This window comes from Pseudophryne corroboree, chromosome 6 (assembly GCF_028390025.1).
Source record: "Pseudophryne corroboree isolate aPseCor3 chromosome 6, aPseCor3.hap2, whole genome shotgun sequence".
Lineage (NCBI taxonomy): Eukaryota > Metazoa > Chordata > Amphibia > Anura > Myobatrachidae > Pseudophryne > Pseudophryne corroboree.
This window is the reverse complement of record NC_086449.1, coordinates 118614874-118631857: the sequence shown is the minus strand read 5'-3', so window position 1 is coordinate 118631857 and position 16984 is coordinate 118614874. Positions and strand designations below refer to the sequence as shown.

Here is a 16984-nt window from a genome sequence, read left to right as displayed (position 1 = left end):
TAGTAAGTAAGCACCATGAAGTAAAGCCACATATAATGTCAGCTTAAAATGTGACTACACAATATTTGTACAGAAAGGCAAGATAATTATTATTAGTTTAAATAAACATATAGTTAGTACAGTCTAACCTTGCAGTTGCTCATTGTTTAATCTCCTCCTGCTTAGTTGGCGACTGCGTCTTAGCAGGGTGTGTGGAGTGAGGTAGGGGAAGTAGCCTGGTGGGAATGGGCCGCCACGGCCGTTGCCCTCCTCTTCTGGCTCTAGTCTTGGCATCGGACGCTCAGCATCAGAGTCATCAAATGGTTCATCTAAAACCTGGGTGGTCTCCGATATGGTTTCAGTCACCACGCTACTGTTGTGATGGTGTTTGCGTCTTCTCACACGTCGTTTCCGATGAGGTCCTGGCTTCTGGGACAATCGAGACAGAAATGCTCAGAATAAACCTTAACACTTCAGAAGTTTGAAATATACTTAAATAAGTTCACTAAAACCTTCAGCAATAAAACTGTAGCGGTCACAATCTACATACACTGGCTGGTGCACAACTGCCAACATAGCACAGGAACACAAACAGAGTACTCGCTTTAGAGTTGCTTGCAAGGACAAAATAAATGCACAGCACAATGTCTCAGGGACCGCACTGCCAACTGCGACCTTTCAAGGTAGGCCAATAATCAGACACTGTCCTGTTCAGTAGTTTGTGCTATGGAGCTTTGTATTTGAGGTCTTTATTTTGAAGCTCCTAACACAATATACTGAAAGCAAAGAAATAAAACAGAAGGCGTAAATGTTATGTAAATGTTAATAAATCATATATATGAACAGGCAAAAGCAATCTAATATAGCATACACTGCAGATGTAGGGCAGTTTATTAAACCAGGTCAATCAGACTACCCCGGACCACATTCCAATATAGAGCACTGCTATAAAGCAGACTTGGGTAAAGTGCAGGATATCAGGGTACTCTCTCAAGCAGAAAATGACCAATAGTTGTGTTTTAGTCCCAAGTATGCCATGCAAGGTAAAGGCTAGCCTCAATCCTGGAATACTGCACACAATATAACAGCCATGGCTGGATGTATCCATAGGAGGAAGGGGGACAAAAGAACACTTAGTGGACCCAAATGTATCACCAGACCCATCCACAGTGTCACTACTCTTTGTCCATCACAGCTGTGTTTAACTAAAACCCCAAATGAGACAACACTAATTTCCAGGTTTAAACGAAGATCTGAATTTAGACCAAAATGTTCAATTTATTGGAAGTTTTAACATACGCATGACAAGATTTTAAATCTATTTAACGACCATGGATTCACTAAGCAGCAGTGACATTACAAATGGATGCGGCTCGTCATAGGGCCTCAGGACTTCACTGGGTCATGGAGATATGATAGGCTAAACTTTAAATAGCAGAAGAGCCCACACGATGGCTGTTGCCACTGTGCAGAGGCAACATGCACACTTAAGGGCACTGCAGGGGCTTCTCACCTTGCGTTTGAGTGTGGGCTTGGTAAGTATAGGTGGGGAATCTGAACGCAGACTGTGGTTCTCTCCCTCATCATCCTCCTCATCGTCGTCGTCCTCTTCCTCCTCGCTGCTCTCACTAAACCGTCTCAATTGGGGGCGCTCATTCTCATAACGCTGAGCGAGTCTTTCCTGTTGTTCCATAAAGTCCCTTCGCAGCACAGAATCTGCCAACCGCTTCAGCCTTCCTCTCCGAGAGCCAGAACGTCCTCTTTCCCCATTTCGCCTAGGAGGTCCTGGGGCCTCTCTGGCCAGTAACTGCAACAGGTCTGCACTGCGATTGGAAGAGGAGCAGGGTGCTCGACCTCTTCTTCCTCGTCTCCCTCGTCGGCCTCTGCCTGATGGTGGATTGTTAGTGGGCAACAAGTCTTGAAAATGACGGGTGTTTTTGAAACAGGGCACTGGAGATGATGAGCTGACTGGCCGTGGCGGGCTTTTCTTTTTATCCACAGGGCAGGTGTCTCTTTCCTTGAACTCTGTGATGATTCTCAACGTTGGCTGCTATAGATAAAAATTACAGACTGTTAGGTCTTAAAAAAAAAACTAATTTAATTTTTACTATTATTTAGAATTCATTAAAATGCCCATTATTGGCCCTTAACTTGTACCCCGTGCCTATAAACAATACATGAAATCTATTTACACTCTGATACAATATCCATGTAAAGGCAACATGTGTTTGTCATGTGACGTCCACGGTGATGCTAAGCACTGCACTTAGGACTAGACTCCATTATCTGTGGGTGGCAAGGAAACCTTACCATTACTAGAGATACCTGTGTTGTGGACAGGACACTATGGAGCGGGTACACACACGACGCTTGGGATGTACTAAACCATTCTTTTAGATAAGCTGAAACGATTTAGAGAACTGTAGTTAAAGAAATTGAAATGTAGAATAGAAGACTTTCCCCAGCAAGTAATTTCCAAGCCTAGAACTAAAGACACACACAGGGAAAAGTTGTCACTTCTGAAAGGACATGCCACCAGATAAGTGGAGAGACATTCACAACCAGATTTACTAGTGAACGGTAAAAAAGTCTAATATATATATGTCCACAACAATTGGTACTCACATGGTTTTCCTGGACCTGCTGCCTTTCACTCTCATCTTCTTCAGACTCTACCTCATCGTCTGACACGACCGAGTTAGTGACTATGACTGGTGTCCATCTCAACGCCTCTGGATCCACCTCCACCTGTCGAGGTCGGGCTTGTAGGCGGGTCATGTGTGCCTGGATTTGCTGCTCCCGATGCACCAACACAACGCTACACAGATTAAACGTGGCACAGAAGACTCCGGTTAGTGATGAACCCAAATAGAAGGTACTCATAGTGAGAAAAAACAAAAGGGAAGGAGATGAAATATTACCGGTCCCCTCGCAGTTCCAACATGTGCAATTGTTGTAGTGTGGCAGCAATGTCCTGAGGGCAGATGCCAGTCAGTTTGGTAAGTTTTTTGATACTCAGCTGGCGCTCCTTATTGTAGTGCAGACACTCCAGTACCACGCTCTTCCAGTAAGCCATGTAAGACAGGCGACCTAGATCAGAGAGTGGCTTCTCTGGGGAGCCTGCTTGGCCCTCCTGTTTAGAGAGGAGGTAACCTTAAAGAGAAAAAGAAAACATTAGGTGAGGCGCTAGCAGTCAGAGAGAGGTAGCAGAGTTGGCCAAGTGTATGTCTATTGTAGTAATGGCCAGTTGTAGAATTTTTGCCAATGTGCTCTATATCAGTGTAAGGACAAGCTATATAGTGTCACTTCTCTCACTGCAGTGGACCCTGCCCCCTCCCTCCCGTTGTCTCCTCTTCTTACTGAAGTCTATGAGGAAACGGCCGTATCCTTTTCGCTGGTATTGGGGGAGGATCATGATGCAGGACACGTTGTACTTCTGCTGGCAATGTTTCTCCTGAAGACAAATGAGAGGAACACAGCAATTTGTTAGAACACAGAAAAAGTATCCACTCACACAGCCAGGAAAGGAGGTGATAGAAGCACCTACTTCAAACACAAATACCTGAAACGTAATATTCTTCCCAGTACAGGTGTAATGTATGTTATGACTGCATTAAGGCCTGAACTCTATCTACTAATAGTGGATGGACTTCATATACAGCTCTTTGTAAGACAGAACAAGAGCTCTATAAACACATGCAAAATGGATTTAGTACACCGTAGGTTACCAGGCACATCTGGACCCTCATCCCTTATTAGCAGTGAATGTACGGTGGAGACCCTGTACCACTGATGCTTCATAGTTTTGTCCTCCCTGAGAAGCTGGCTATCTGGCTATGACATTCCCACACAGGAGATAAGCAGGTGACAGTATATGTATGCTACAAGCTTTCACACAGGTCACTGTACAGGCAGGTCTGTCTACCCAATTTCCAAGAAGGCTTGTCAGCATAATAGTCTGACGGCACTTACTAAGGGCTTTTCATATACACTTATGTTCATATCCATATTGCAGTGCAGTTCCCAGTCTTATAAACCGGATGCCTAGAATGTGTACACCATTGCATTACGTAGGAAAAGTAATAAGACATTCTGCATTCACATTTCACAGCTTTAAATATATAAAAAATGTAATCTAGTTGTACGAGCCCTCTATTCTATACATTGTAACTCTGCTTGCATTAAGGGATATTCAATTACCCCGTCAGCAAGTCAGGTGTAATGTATCGCCGCCGGGGGCTATCTAATTAGCCCCGATAAGCCGGCGGGTGCCGCGGCTTATCTGGGTTTTTGTATCCCCTGCCTCCGGCAGGCGAAGCAAAATGCCCGATACCAGCCCCTTTTTGTCCAAAAACTGGGCCATTTCAACCGAAAACACACGCATTTCACTGAACCTTTGTGTTTACGGGTGTAAATGCATTTGTTACCGGCCGAGCTAATCACATATCTTGACCGCAGCACCCGAAGAAATATCAGGGTTTGTTACCCCTGATTTTTTTTAAACTTATTTTCCTATATAATAACTGTGCCCGGATGCATCCTAGAACACATTTCACAGCTATAGTCGAGAACGGCTAGTGTATTGCATGACGATTCCACAGAACAACTAGGATGCTAAAAGCCTATCCTCACAGTGTATGTGTGTCCAATCACTGATCTATACAATGGGTATGCTGAGGATTGTGAATGATAGAATAATGCCACACCAGCATGGCTAATGCTTTCTCTGTGCAACCCAAGCCAGCAGGGAACTAATAAGAACTCACAACTCCATTCTGCCACCTTGTGGTAAGAGAAACAACTCCACAGACAGACGCTTTGCTTTTGGGTGTTTAGTGGGAGGGACAAAATCCCAAACATTACAATTTATTTTCAGATTTGTAAGGGAATGGCTGATTACATGTGTGTGTCATCAGCACTAGCAGACATCCCCTTCTGGATACCTCTGGGGGGCAGTAGATACTTTGCAGTCTAATTAACGGAGGAATTTTACACTTGTCATTTAGTGTGAATGATCTGTTGCTTTTCTCTAGGCCAAAAATCATAAGTAGCATAAGCTTGTCTATAGCCCGAGTCAGAGCAACATGTTAAGGAGGCTGAACAACTGTGGAAAGCTCAAAAAAATAAAAAGTGGACCTGCATACAGTGATATTAGAAGGGAAACTATACCAAAAAAAAAAATTCCATTATCTTACAAACATGAGATGGTAACTGTTCTATACCCACATTGCTCAAGGCTCCAAACCTGAACTAGGACTTTTTTTTATTTTTTATTATACTGTATTAGACTGGGGAAAAAGGGCAAATGCGCATTTGGCTGGCGGGCTTAGGTCATGATCGCAGCAGCGAAATTGTTCTCTAATGGGCAAAATCATGTTCAATGCAGGTGGAGCAGATATAACATGTGCAGAGAGAGTTAGATTTGGGTGGGTTATTTTGTTTCTGTGCAGGGTAAATACTGGCTGCTTTATTTTTACACTGCAATTTAAATTTCAGTTTGAACACAACTGACCCAAATCTAACTCTCTCTGCGCATGTTATATCTGCCCCACCTGCAGTGCACATGGTTTTACCCATTAGAGAAAATTTTTGCTGCTGCAATCAGGTGTAACTAAGGCCTTTAGACCATGAATAATGCCAGATCAAACTAACCACACTGCGCAACAGAATGAACACCACCCTAAATTTACAAATGCATAGCAACAGACTGAAGTAAAAAAAAGGTGTCACATCTGTGAGATAGAGAGTGTTTTATCGCTCCTGATCTCCCACCTAAAGTGACGGGAGATTGTGGGGCGATAGTCAATTGTCTTATTTGCCCAGAGTAGTTGGGTTTAGCTGAGAAAAGCAGGTAAACCCGACCAAAGTAATGGACGCAACGCTTACAGTCATGTTTGGGTGGCCAAACGGATCCCTTTTTGCCAATTTTAGCTTGCCACCCTCGGGGGGTGCGAACTGAAATGAAGGCGCTGGTAGATGACTGCACTCCCAAACGGAGCCACAACTGAATAGCTCTGTTGCTGAAGGAGGCGCAAACAAGTGTGAAATCTCCCATTACTGTAATAGTCTGCTGTGGTCTTGGTTTGCAGCCTTGTGCAACGTCAGTAAATGATACTCCATTTTTATTAAAAACTCAAAAGAAAAAAATAAATCTTTGACATCACTCTGACAACGGCTCAATTAGGACATTTTGCGCTGGACTGGCACACTGCTGCACATTTATACACACGGACACTGCTTAATATAAAATAAATTGTTCAACCAGAACTGAAAGCTCAATAGTAAAACAAAGCAATCCAGGCAATCTGCACAATAGAACCAAAACTCTTTAGCACTAGTAGCAAAGCTCCTGAGGCAACTAAAAACCTCTCTCAAGAATCTTTGAAGTACAGCGCAATCATCCAAAATAACTAACGCTGAATAAAGAAATTGAAATGCAATAGCCGTATCAGCCCTTAAAATAGGACATTTACACAATGCAATGCTGCCCGAGACGACATCTACAGCAGACAATATCTCCACATCAATCAGTGGAGACCAGAAGGACCTCCAGAACAAGGGAACAACAGGAGGTGTGGTCTGCCGCACAATAGCTTACACTGATAAAGTCTGATAAAGGTCAATGTGACACAACCGTATTGTAATTACTCTTCCTAGTAGGACATCTGGAATAAGCTGAGGGGAAAAAAACAAAAAATCTGCATAACCCATTTCCCCAAAAAACAAAAACAAAAAACATTTGAGCAAGAGGCTCCTCCTTCCCATCATCAGGAGACAGAGGTGCCCAGCTTGTGGAGTAGTCCACTCACCTTGGAGAAATATCCAACCAGGTGACAACCTTTAGAGTCATTCTGCGTTAACACATAGAAGAGGAAGGGTTCCACATCATAATACAGGGTTTTGTGGTCGAGGAAGAGCTTGGCCAGAAGGCAGAGGTTTTGGCAGTAGATCGTGCTCACCTTTCCATCCACCTGAAGACAGAATGATAATAGTTATATGATCATCACCAACATTATTATACAGGTTGAGTATCCCATATCCAAATATTCCGAAATACGGAATATTCCGAAATACAGACTGAGTGAGAGTGAGATAGTGAAACCTTTGTTTTTTTTGATGGCTCAATATACACAAACTTTGTTATATACACAAAGTTATTAAAAATATTGTATTAAATGACCTTCAGGCTGTGTGTATAAGGTGTATATGAAACAAATGAATTGTGTGAATAACACTTTGTTTAATGCACAAAGGTATAAAAAATATTGGCTAAAATGACCTTCAGGCTTTGTGTATAAGGTGTATATGTAACATAAATACATTCTGTGCTTATATTTAGGTCCCATCACCATGATATCTCATTATGGTATGCAATTATTCCAAAATACGGAAAAATCCGATATCCAAAATGCCTCTGGTCCCAAGCACTTTGGATAAGGGAGACTCAACCTGTATAGCACTTCTCTCAATACTACTCAAATGTTTTGTTTTGTTTTACATTTGCAGGTTAAACCCCCTACAATAGGCATAAACCAAATGCTTTAACAGGCAGGCAAGTATTCAGGTTCTGGAAGGTTTCTAGTGTGCCAGCCACTCCGATAGTACCAGAGTCGCAAAGCTAAAAGCAAAACCCTCAAATGAAGTAGCTGAGAATCTAGGTACTGCTAATAGTCCATCTGCGAATCAAAGGGTGCAAGTGGGAGAGTAACGAATCAGAAATTTCTTTATGTACCTGTACCTATAATATTGACTTTCAAAACCCTATATAGCCAATCTCAGAATAGGTTTGCCATTTTAAAGACGGCCAAAGAAGGAAGTAGAATTTAGGGGCCTGATGTGGAGTCACACGCACTGCCAATGTCCGACGCACTGGAGAGATGTGTTTCTATTGCACATGTCTCCTGATTGCAGTACTGATGCAGAAGGTTGCTGTCTGAAATCTATGGTAAATGTATTGGGAGCTCCTGGGTATTATGTGTCAGGAATGGGGGTGGTTAGTGAATAGCCTGGCTGCTGCATATTACATGCCATTATGTCTGATTATCTCAGTGCAAGCATGTATGCTGCAAATTGCATGGGAGATAGGCCAAGTCAAAACTCGTGATGCAAACCTAGTTACATAGGGGTTTATTTACAAAGCCTTGGAGAGAGATAAAGTGGACGGAGATGAGGTACCAGCCAGCCAGCTCCTAACTGTCCTTTTTCAAACACAGCTTGTAACGTGGCAGCTAGGAGCTGATTGGCTGGTACTTTATCTCAATCTGTCTCCAAGGCTTGGTAAATATATCTCACTCTCTCTTCAAGGCTTAGTAAATAGACCCTATAATCCTCAGACCTTTGTTGCCATCTAAGAACAAGCAATTTACAATATAGGCTATTGTAATGTAAAAATGTCAATGATGTTCTAATAACATGAGTATCTTGGAATACCTTTCCATCTCCCCGGTTAGAGAGAGAATCTGTCACCTACACAGACTGGAGGTATGTGTTCTATACAGCTACAGAGTGCTGTAACCCATAGAACCCAGATATTTCCAATCTTACTCTAAACTGCACTGGGAAACCATGTCACATTATCAACCAGTTGCTATGTGCTACAGCAGTGTTTCTCAACCTGGGGTACTAGAACTCCCAGGGGTATTTGGAAAAGTCTGTGTAAAACTTCACAAAAATCTTGAAGAATCCTGTTTATAGGACAGTTACTGCTTGTGTATATATATATATATATATATATATATATATATATATATATATACACATACATATATATATATATACATATACATACATAGTGGTGTTTAAACATTTTATCCAGTGGCAATCATTCATTATAAATGTATTGCACTGCAAATGTAGGGTGTACAAATAACACAAATGGGCTGCCAGGTGGAACAGAGGGGGAAAGTAATACCAGTAACAATTCTGCATACTATGTGTGCACAGGTCAATATTGTTAAGTATAGCTGTTTCAGTACTATTTCCATTGTAGCAGGATCACCATAAGTGAATATTAATGGTAGTGTTCAGAGGCTGGGCGTGTTGGTGGACAACGTAGGGGGAACAAAGTGATGAAGTGAGACCAGCACAGAACGTTCCAGGGCATGAGCTCAGGACATGGATACATGACTGGGCAGACAGCAGAGCGGGCAGTTGCTGGGATAAGTCATCTGAGAAGGTGATACGCCATCTGTTACTGTCCCACTTACCTCAAAGACAGAGAGGTTGTCCTTGCGATAGATTTCGTTGGCAGGCGGGTGGAACCAGCCACATTTTTTCATGTGCTGCTGTAGCATGTTTTGACTTTTCATGTAACGGAGGCAGAATTCACACAAGTATAACTTGGGGAGCCTGAATCAGGGAGACAGAAAAAACAACGTTTTTACAATGAGATTCATTTACGTGAAGAGAACGGCAAAAACTATTATTTGGTGCAGTACGCAGGCGGAGGATCAGGTCTGCGGAGAGGTTTTAGTGTTCCATGGCATATAACAAGTTTACACTACATGTCATACCTTATACATAATGTGCTATGTACTGCATTTCCCAGGACGCCCGGGCCATCTCAATAGTGACAATGTACATTACCAGGTGTAATGTAGTGTTATGTTTGCTGAATACAAAATGCAATATTTTTAACACAATAAAAAAAAGAAAGAAAGACGTCTTAATCTATGCTGTGATTTCCATGATGTCTCAATAAAAAATGGTTTATTAAAATAAATAAATAAATAAAATAAAAAAGAAAGAAAGGAAATGTACAATTCTCCATTAGAAGAGTATCCAAAAAATAGCAAGGGACTTTTAACCCAATTTGGCTTATAGTATATCTCACCTTGTGTACTCCTGTGGGTACGGAGAAGAGTACCACGTCTGAATCTCGTATTTGCCAAATTCTATGACTGATGGGCAGCGGACTTGCGGGTCAGGGGGACCACTGACGCCAACTCTCTGCAACAGAAGCAGTACCCAAAATCAGTCTGCAAGAAACCTCATCACACACACACAGAGATTATGCTTATCTGATGTATGGAATAATAGGATTTTAATACCTACCAGAAAATCCTTTTCCCGTAGTCCATAAGGGATATTGGGGGAAACTAGTACGATGGGGTATAGACGGGGTCCAAAGGAGCCAGTGCACTTAAAATTTCTTCAACTGGGTGTGCTGGCTCCTCCCCTCTATGCCCCCTCCCATAGGCAGTTACAGGTAAAAAACGTGCCACAAGGAGAAAGGACATATATGAGAGAAGGAACATGATAACAAAAGGTGGCGAGATTTACACACCAGCACACCACTAACATAGAACAACCAGCAACGGCAGGTAACAACAGCTGAACGGGTAACTGCAGAGTAAGAACCTGCAGAAAAGTCAACGCACTGAGGCAGGCGCCCAATATCCCTTACGGACTACAAGAAAATAAGAATTTACTCACCGGTAATTCTATTTCTCGTAGTCCGTAGTGGATGCTGGGGACTCCGTAAGGACCATGGGGAATAGACGGGCTCCGCAGGAGACTGGGCACTCTAAAGAAAGACTCAGTACTATCTGGTGTGCACTGGCTCCTCCCTCTATGCCCCTCCTCCAGACCTCAGTTAAGGAAACTGTGCCCGGAAGAGCTGACATTACAAGGAAAGGATTTTGGAATCCAGGGTAAGACTCATACCAGCCACACCAATCACACTGAACAACTTGTGATAAACTTACCCAGTTAACAGTATGAACAACAACAACTGAGCATCACTCAACCGATGCTACATAACCCTTTGTTAAGCAATAACTATATACACGTATTGCAGAAAGTCCGCACTTGGGATGGGCGCCCAGCATCCACTACGGACTACGAGAAATAGAATTACCGGTGAGTAAATTCTTATTTTCTCTAACGTCCTAGTGGATGCTGGGGACTCCGTAAGGACCATGGGGATAATACCAAAGCTCCCAAACGGGCGGGAGAGTGCGGATGACTCTGCAGCACCGAATGGGCAAACACAAGGTCCTCCTCAGCCAGGGTATCAAACCTGTAGAATTTTGCAAAAGTGTTTGAACCCGACCAAGTAGCAGCTCGGCAAAGCTGTAATGCCGAGACCCCTCGGGCAGCCGCCCAAGAAGAGCCCACTTTCCTTGTGGAATGGGCTTTCACTGATTTCAGCTGCGGCAATCCCGCCGCAGAATGAGCCTGCTGAATCGTGTTACAGATCCAGCGAGCAATAGTTTGAAGCAGGAGCACCCAGCTTGTTTGATGCATACAGGATAAACAGCGAGTCAGTCTTCCTGACTCCAGCCGTTTTGGTTACATAAATCTTCAAAGCCCGGACTACGTCCAGCAACTTGGAGTCCTCCAAGTCCCGAGTAGCCGCAGGCACCACAATAGGTTGGTTCAAATGAAAAGATGACACCACCTTTTGGCAGCAACTGCGGACGAGTCCGCAATTCTGCCCTGTCCATATGGAAAACCAGATAGGGGCTTTTACATGACAAAGCCGCCAATTCTTACACACGCCTAGCTGAAGCTAAAGCCAACAGCATGACCACTTTCCACGTGAGATACTTTAGTTCCACGGTCTTAAGTGGCTCAAACCAGTGGGATTTTTAGGAAATCCAACACCACATTAAGATCCCAAGGTGCCACTGGTGGCACAAAAGGGGGCTGAATATGCAGCACTCCCTTAACAAACGTCTGAACCTCAGGCAGTGAAGCCGGATAGGGCCGAAATCTGGACCTTTATGGACCCTAATTTTAGGCCCATAGTCACACCTGACTGTAGGAAGTGTAGGAATCGACCCAGCTGGAATTCCTCTGTAGGGGCCTTCCTGGCCTCACACCAAGCAACATATTTTCGCCATATACGGTGATAAAGCTTTGCTGTCATGTCCTTCCTAGCCTTTATCAGCGTAGGAATAACTTCATCCGGAATGCCCTTTTCTGCTAGGATTCGGCGTTCAACCGCCATGCCGTCAAACGCAGCCGCGGTAAGTCTTGGAACAGACAGGGCCCCTGTTGCAACAGGTCCTGTCTGAGAGGCAGAGGCCATGGTTCCTCTGTGAGCATTTCTTGCAGTTCCGGGTACCAAGTCCTTCTTGACCAGTCCGGAACAATGAGTATTGTTCTCACTCCTCTTCTTCTTACGATTCTCAGTACCTTGGGTATGAGAGGAAGAGAAGGAAACACATAGACAGACTGGAACACCCACGGTGTTACCAGTGCGTCCACAGCTATCGCCTGAGGGTCCCTTGACCTGGCGCAATACCTTTTTAGCTTTTTGTTGAGGCGGGACACCATCATGTCCACCTGTGGCAGTTCCCACCGACTTGCAATCTGCGTGAAGACTTCTTGATGAAGTCCCCACTCTCCCGGGTGGAGGTCGTGCCTGCTGAGGAAGTCTGCTTCCCAGTTGTCCACTCCCGGAATGAACACTGCTGACAGTGCATGCACGTGATTCTCCGCCCAACGAAGAATCCTGGTGGCTTCCGCCATCGCCACTCTGCTTCGTGTGCCGCCATGGCGGTTTACATGAGCCACTGCGGTGATGTTGTCTGACTGAATCTGCACCGGTTGGTTGCGAAGCAGAGGCTCCGCTTGACTCAGGGCGTTGTTTATGACCCTTAGTTCCAGGATATTTATGTGCAGACAAGCCTCCTGACTTGACCACAACCCTTGGAAGTTTCTTCCCTGAGTGACTGCCCCCCATCCTCGGAGGCTCGCATCCGTGGTCACCAGGACCCAGTCCTGTATGCCGAACCTGCGGCCCTCGAGAAGGTGAGCACTCTGCAGCCACCACAGAAGAGACACCCTGGCCCTGGGGGACAGGGTGATCAGCCGATGCATCTGAAGATGCGATCCGGACCACTTGTCCAACAGATCCCACTGAAAGATCCTCGCATGGAACCTGCCGAAGGGAATGGCTTCGTATGATGCCACCATCTTTCCCAGGACTCGCATGCAGTGATGCACCGACACCTGTTTTGGTTTTAAGAGGTCTCTGACTAGAGTCACGAGCTCCTGAGCCTTCTCCGCCGGGAGAAACACCTTCTTCTGGTCTGTGTCCAGAATCATGCCCAGAAAGGGCAGACGCGTCGTAGGAATCAGCTGCGATTTTGGGATATTCAGAATCCAGCCGTGCTGTTGCAACACTTCCAACCACCATCATTTCCGCCATTACCTTGGTAAATATTCTCGGTGCCGTGGAGAGCCCAAACGGCAACGTCTGGAATTGGTAATGACAGTCCTGTACCACAAATCTGAGGTACTCCTGATGAGGTGGATAAATGGGGACATGCAAGTAAGCATCCTTGATGTCCAGAGACACCATAAAATCCCCCTCTTCCAGGCTTGCAATGACCGCTCTGAGCGATTCCATTTTGAACTTGAATTTCTTCAGATAAATGTTCAGGGATTTTAAATTCAAGATGGGTCTGACCGAACCGTCCGGTTTCGGTACTACAAACATAGTGGAATAGTAACCCCTTCCCTGTTGAAGGAGAGGAACCTTTACAACCACCTGCTGGAGGTATAACTTGTGAATTGCTGCCAGCACTACCTCCCTTTCCATGGGGGAAGCCGGCAAGGCCGATTTTAGGTAACAGTGAGGGGGCGTCACCTCGAATTCCAGTTTGTATCCCTGAGACACAACTTGTATAGCCCAAGGATCCACCCGTGAGCGAACCCACTGGTGGCTGAAATGTCGGAGACGCGCCCCCACGGCTCCTGGCTCCGCCTGTGGAGCCCCAGCATCATGCGGTGGATTTAGTGGAAGCCGGGGAGGACTTTTGTTCCTGGGAACTAGCTGCGTGGTGCAGCCTCTTTCCTCTACCCCTGCCTCTGGCAAGAAAGGATGCACCTCTGACTTTCTTGCTCTTTTGCGAACGAAAGGACTGCATTTGGTAATACGGTGCTTTCTTAGGCTGTGGCGGGACATAAGGCAAGAAATTTGACTTCCCATCCGTAGCTGTGGAAACTAGGTCTGAGAGACCGTCCCCAAACAATTCCTCACCCTTATAAGGTAAAACCTCCATTTGTTTTTTAGAGTCGGTATCCCCTGTCCATTGCCGAGTCCATAAGACCCTTCTGGCAGAAATGGACATTGCGTTAACTCTAGAGCCCAGCTGGCAAATGTCCCTCTGGGCATACCGCATATATAGGACCGCGTCCTTGATATGTGCCAGGGTCATTAGAACAGAGTCCCTGTCCAGGGTATCTAACTCCTCAGACAGAGTATCCGTCCATGCTGCTACCGGACTACACATCCAGGCCGAAGCAATTGCTGGCCTCAGCAGCGTACCAGAATGTGTGTAAATAGACTTCAGGATAGCTTCCGGCTTCCTATCCGCAGGATCCTTTAGGGCGGCCGTATCCTGAGACGGCAGGGCCACCTTCTTAGATAAGCGTGTCAACGCCTTGTCTACCCTGGGGGAGGATTCCCAGCGTAACCTGTCCGTTGGGGGGAAAGGATACACCATTAGCAATCTCTTGGAAATTACTACCTTCCTATCAGGGGAATCCCATGCTTTTTCACATAATTCATTCAATTCATGTGACGGGGGAAAAGCCACTTCTTGCGTTTTCTCCCCATACATATAAATCCTCGTGTCAGGGACAGGATTTTCCTCAGAAATGTGTAACACATCCTTCATTGCCACAAACATGTAGCGGATGGCTTTAGTCATTTTAGGCTGCAACTTTGCATCATCGTCATCGACACTGGAATCAGATTCTGTGTCGACGTCTGTGTCAACTAACTGGGATATTGGGCGCTTTTGAGACCCTGGCGGCCTCTGCGCTGTGGGAGCAGGCATGGGTTGAGACCCCGACTGTCCCAAGGCTACAGCTTTATCCAATCTGTTATGTAAGGAGCTTACATTATCATTTACCACCTTCCACATATCCATCCAATCAGGTGTCGGCCCCGTCGGGGGCGACACCACATCTATTTGCACTTGTTCTGCCTCCACGTATCCTTCCTCATCAAACATGTCGACACAGGCGTACCGACACACCGCACACATACAGGGAACGCTCTGACTGAGGACAGGACCCCACAAAGGCTTTTGGGGAGACAGAGAGAGAGTATGCCAGCACACACCCCAGCGCTATATAACCCAGGGATTACACTGTACCTTAGTGTTTACCCAGTAGCTGCTGTTTTTATATATATATATATATATATATATATATATCTCTCTATCTCTGCGCCTAAATTTATGTGCCCCCCCTCTCTTTTTTACCTCTATTGCACCTGTATACTGCAGGGGAGAGCTTGGGGAGCGCCCTTCCAGCGGAGCTGTGAAGAGAAAATGGCGCTGGTGTGCTGAGGAACAAGGCCCCACCCCCTCAGCGGCAGGCTTCTGTCCCGCTTCTCATGTGTAAAAATGGCGGGGGCTCGCACATATATACAGTGCCTGACTGTATATATGTATACTTTTGCCATCAGGTATCTTAATTGCTGCCCAGGGCGCCCCCCCCCCCCCCTGCGCCCTGCACCCTACAGTGACCGGAGTGTGTGGGTGTGCTGCGGGAGCAATGGCGCACAGCTGCAGTGCTGTGCGCTACCTTAAGTGAAGACAGGAGTCTTCTGCCGCCGATTTCGATGTCTTCTTGCTTCTGCTGCTTCTGGCTCTGCGAGGGGGACGGCAGCGCGGCTCCGGGAACAGACGATCAAGGTTAGGTACCTGTGTTCGATCCCTCTGGAGCTAATGGTGTCCAGTAGCCTAAGAAGCGCAACTTAGCTGCAGTGAGTAGGTTTGCTTCTCTCCCCTCAGTCCCACGTAGCAGAGAGTCTGTTGCCAGCAGAAGCTCTCTGAAAATAAAAAACCTGACAAAATACTTTCTTTTCTAAGTTGCTGGACGTAGTCCGGGCTTTGAAGATTTATGTAACCAGAACGGCTGGAGTCAGGAAGACTGACTCGCTGTTTATCCTGTATGCATCCAACAAGCTGGGTGCTCCTGCTTCAAAGCAAACTATTGCTCGCTGGATCTGTAACACGATTCACAGGCTCATTCTGCGGTGGGATTGCCGCAGCCGAAATCAGTGAAAGCCCATTCCACAAGGAAAGTGGGCTCTTCTTGGGTGGCTGCCCGAGGGGTCTCGGCATTACAGCTTTGCCGAGCTGCTACTTGGTCGGGTTCAAACACTTTTGCAAAATTCTACAGGTTTGATACCCTGGCTGAGGAGGACCTTGTGTTTGCCCATTCGGTGCTGCAGAGTCATCCGCACTCTCCCGCCCGTTTGGGAGCTTTGGTATAATCCCCATGGTCCTTACGGAGTCCCCAGCATCCACTAGGACGTTAAGAGAAAATAAGAATTTACTCACCGGTAATTCTATTTCTCGTAGTCCGTAGTGGATGCTGGGCGCCCGTCCCAAGTGCGGACTTTCTGCAATAGGTGTATATAGTTATTGCTTAACAAAGGGTTATGGTTATGTAGCATCGGTTGAGTGATGCTCAGTTGTTTTTGTTGTTCATACTGTTAACTGGGTAAGTTTATCACAAGTTGTTCAGTGTGATTGGTGTGGCTGGTATGAGTCTTACCCTGGATTCCAAAATCCTTTCCTTGTAATGTCAGCTCTACCGGGCACAGTTTCCTTAACTGAGGTCTGGAGGAGGGGCATAGAGGGAGGAGCCAGTGCACACCAGCTAGTACTGAATCTTTCTTTAGAGTGCCCAGTCTCCTGCGGAGCCCGTCTATTCCCCATGGTCCTTACGGAGTCCCCAGCATCCACTAGGACGTTAGAGAAAAGGATTTACCAGTAGGTATTAAAATCCTATTTTCTATAGCATCCATAAGGGATATTGGGGGAAACTAGTACGATGGGGACATCCCAAAGCTTCCAGAACAGGTGGGAATGTGGGGAGACTGCTGCAACACCGCCTGCCCAAACTGGGTATCCTCTGTGGCAAGGGTATCAAACTTGTAGAACTTCACAAAAGTGTTCTTCCCCGACCAGGTATCAGCCCGGCATAGTTGCAAGGCCAAGACTCCACGGGCAGCCGCCCAGGAAGAGCCCAC

At 45.7% G+C, this 16984-nt stretch overlaps 1 protein-coding gene across 2 annotated transcripts in view; it reads right to left on the bottom strand.

Annotated features, from left to right (window-relative positions):
* The window catches only part of KAT6A (lysine acetyltransferase 6A), a 115470-nt gene that overhangs the window by 5464 nt on the left and 93022 nt on the right, over positions 1-16984 (bottom strand). The window contains exons 9-16 of one of the 2 annotated variants that reach the window (XM_063931752.1): positions 9812-9927; positions 9186-9327; positions 6789-6950; positions 3340-3433; positions 2901-3132; positions 2605-2797; positions 1493-2029; positions 129-405 (exon numbers count right to left, since the gene is read on the bottom strand). In XM_063931752.1, coding sequence (XP_063787822.1) covers positions 129-405; positions 1493-2029; positions 2605-2797; positions 2901-3132; positions 3340-3433; positions 6789-6950; positions 9186-9327; positions 9812-9927 — 1753 coding nt within the window. Of the gene's footprint in view, positions 1-128; positions 409-1492; positions 2030-2604; positions 2798-2900; positions 3133-3339; positions 3434-6788; positions 6951-9185; positions 9328-9811; positions 9928-16984 lie in introns of both variants that reach the window. The other variant, XM_063931751.1, reaches the window with a different exon arrangement.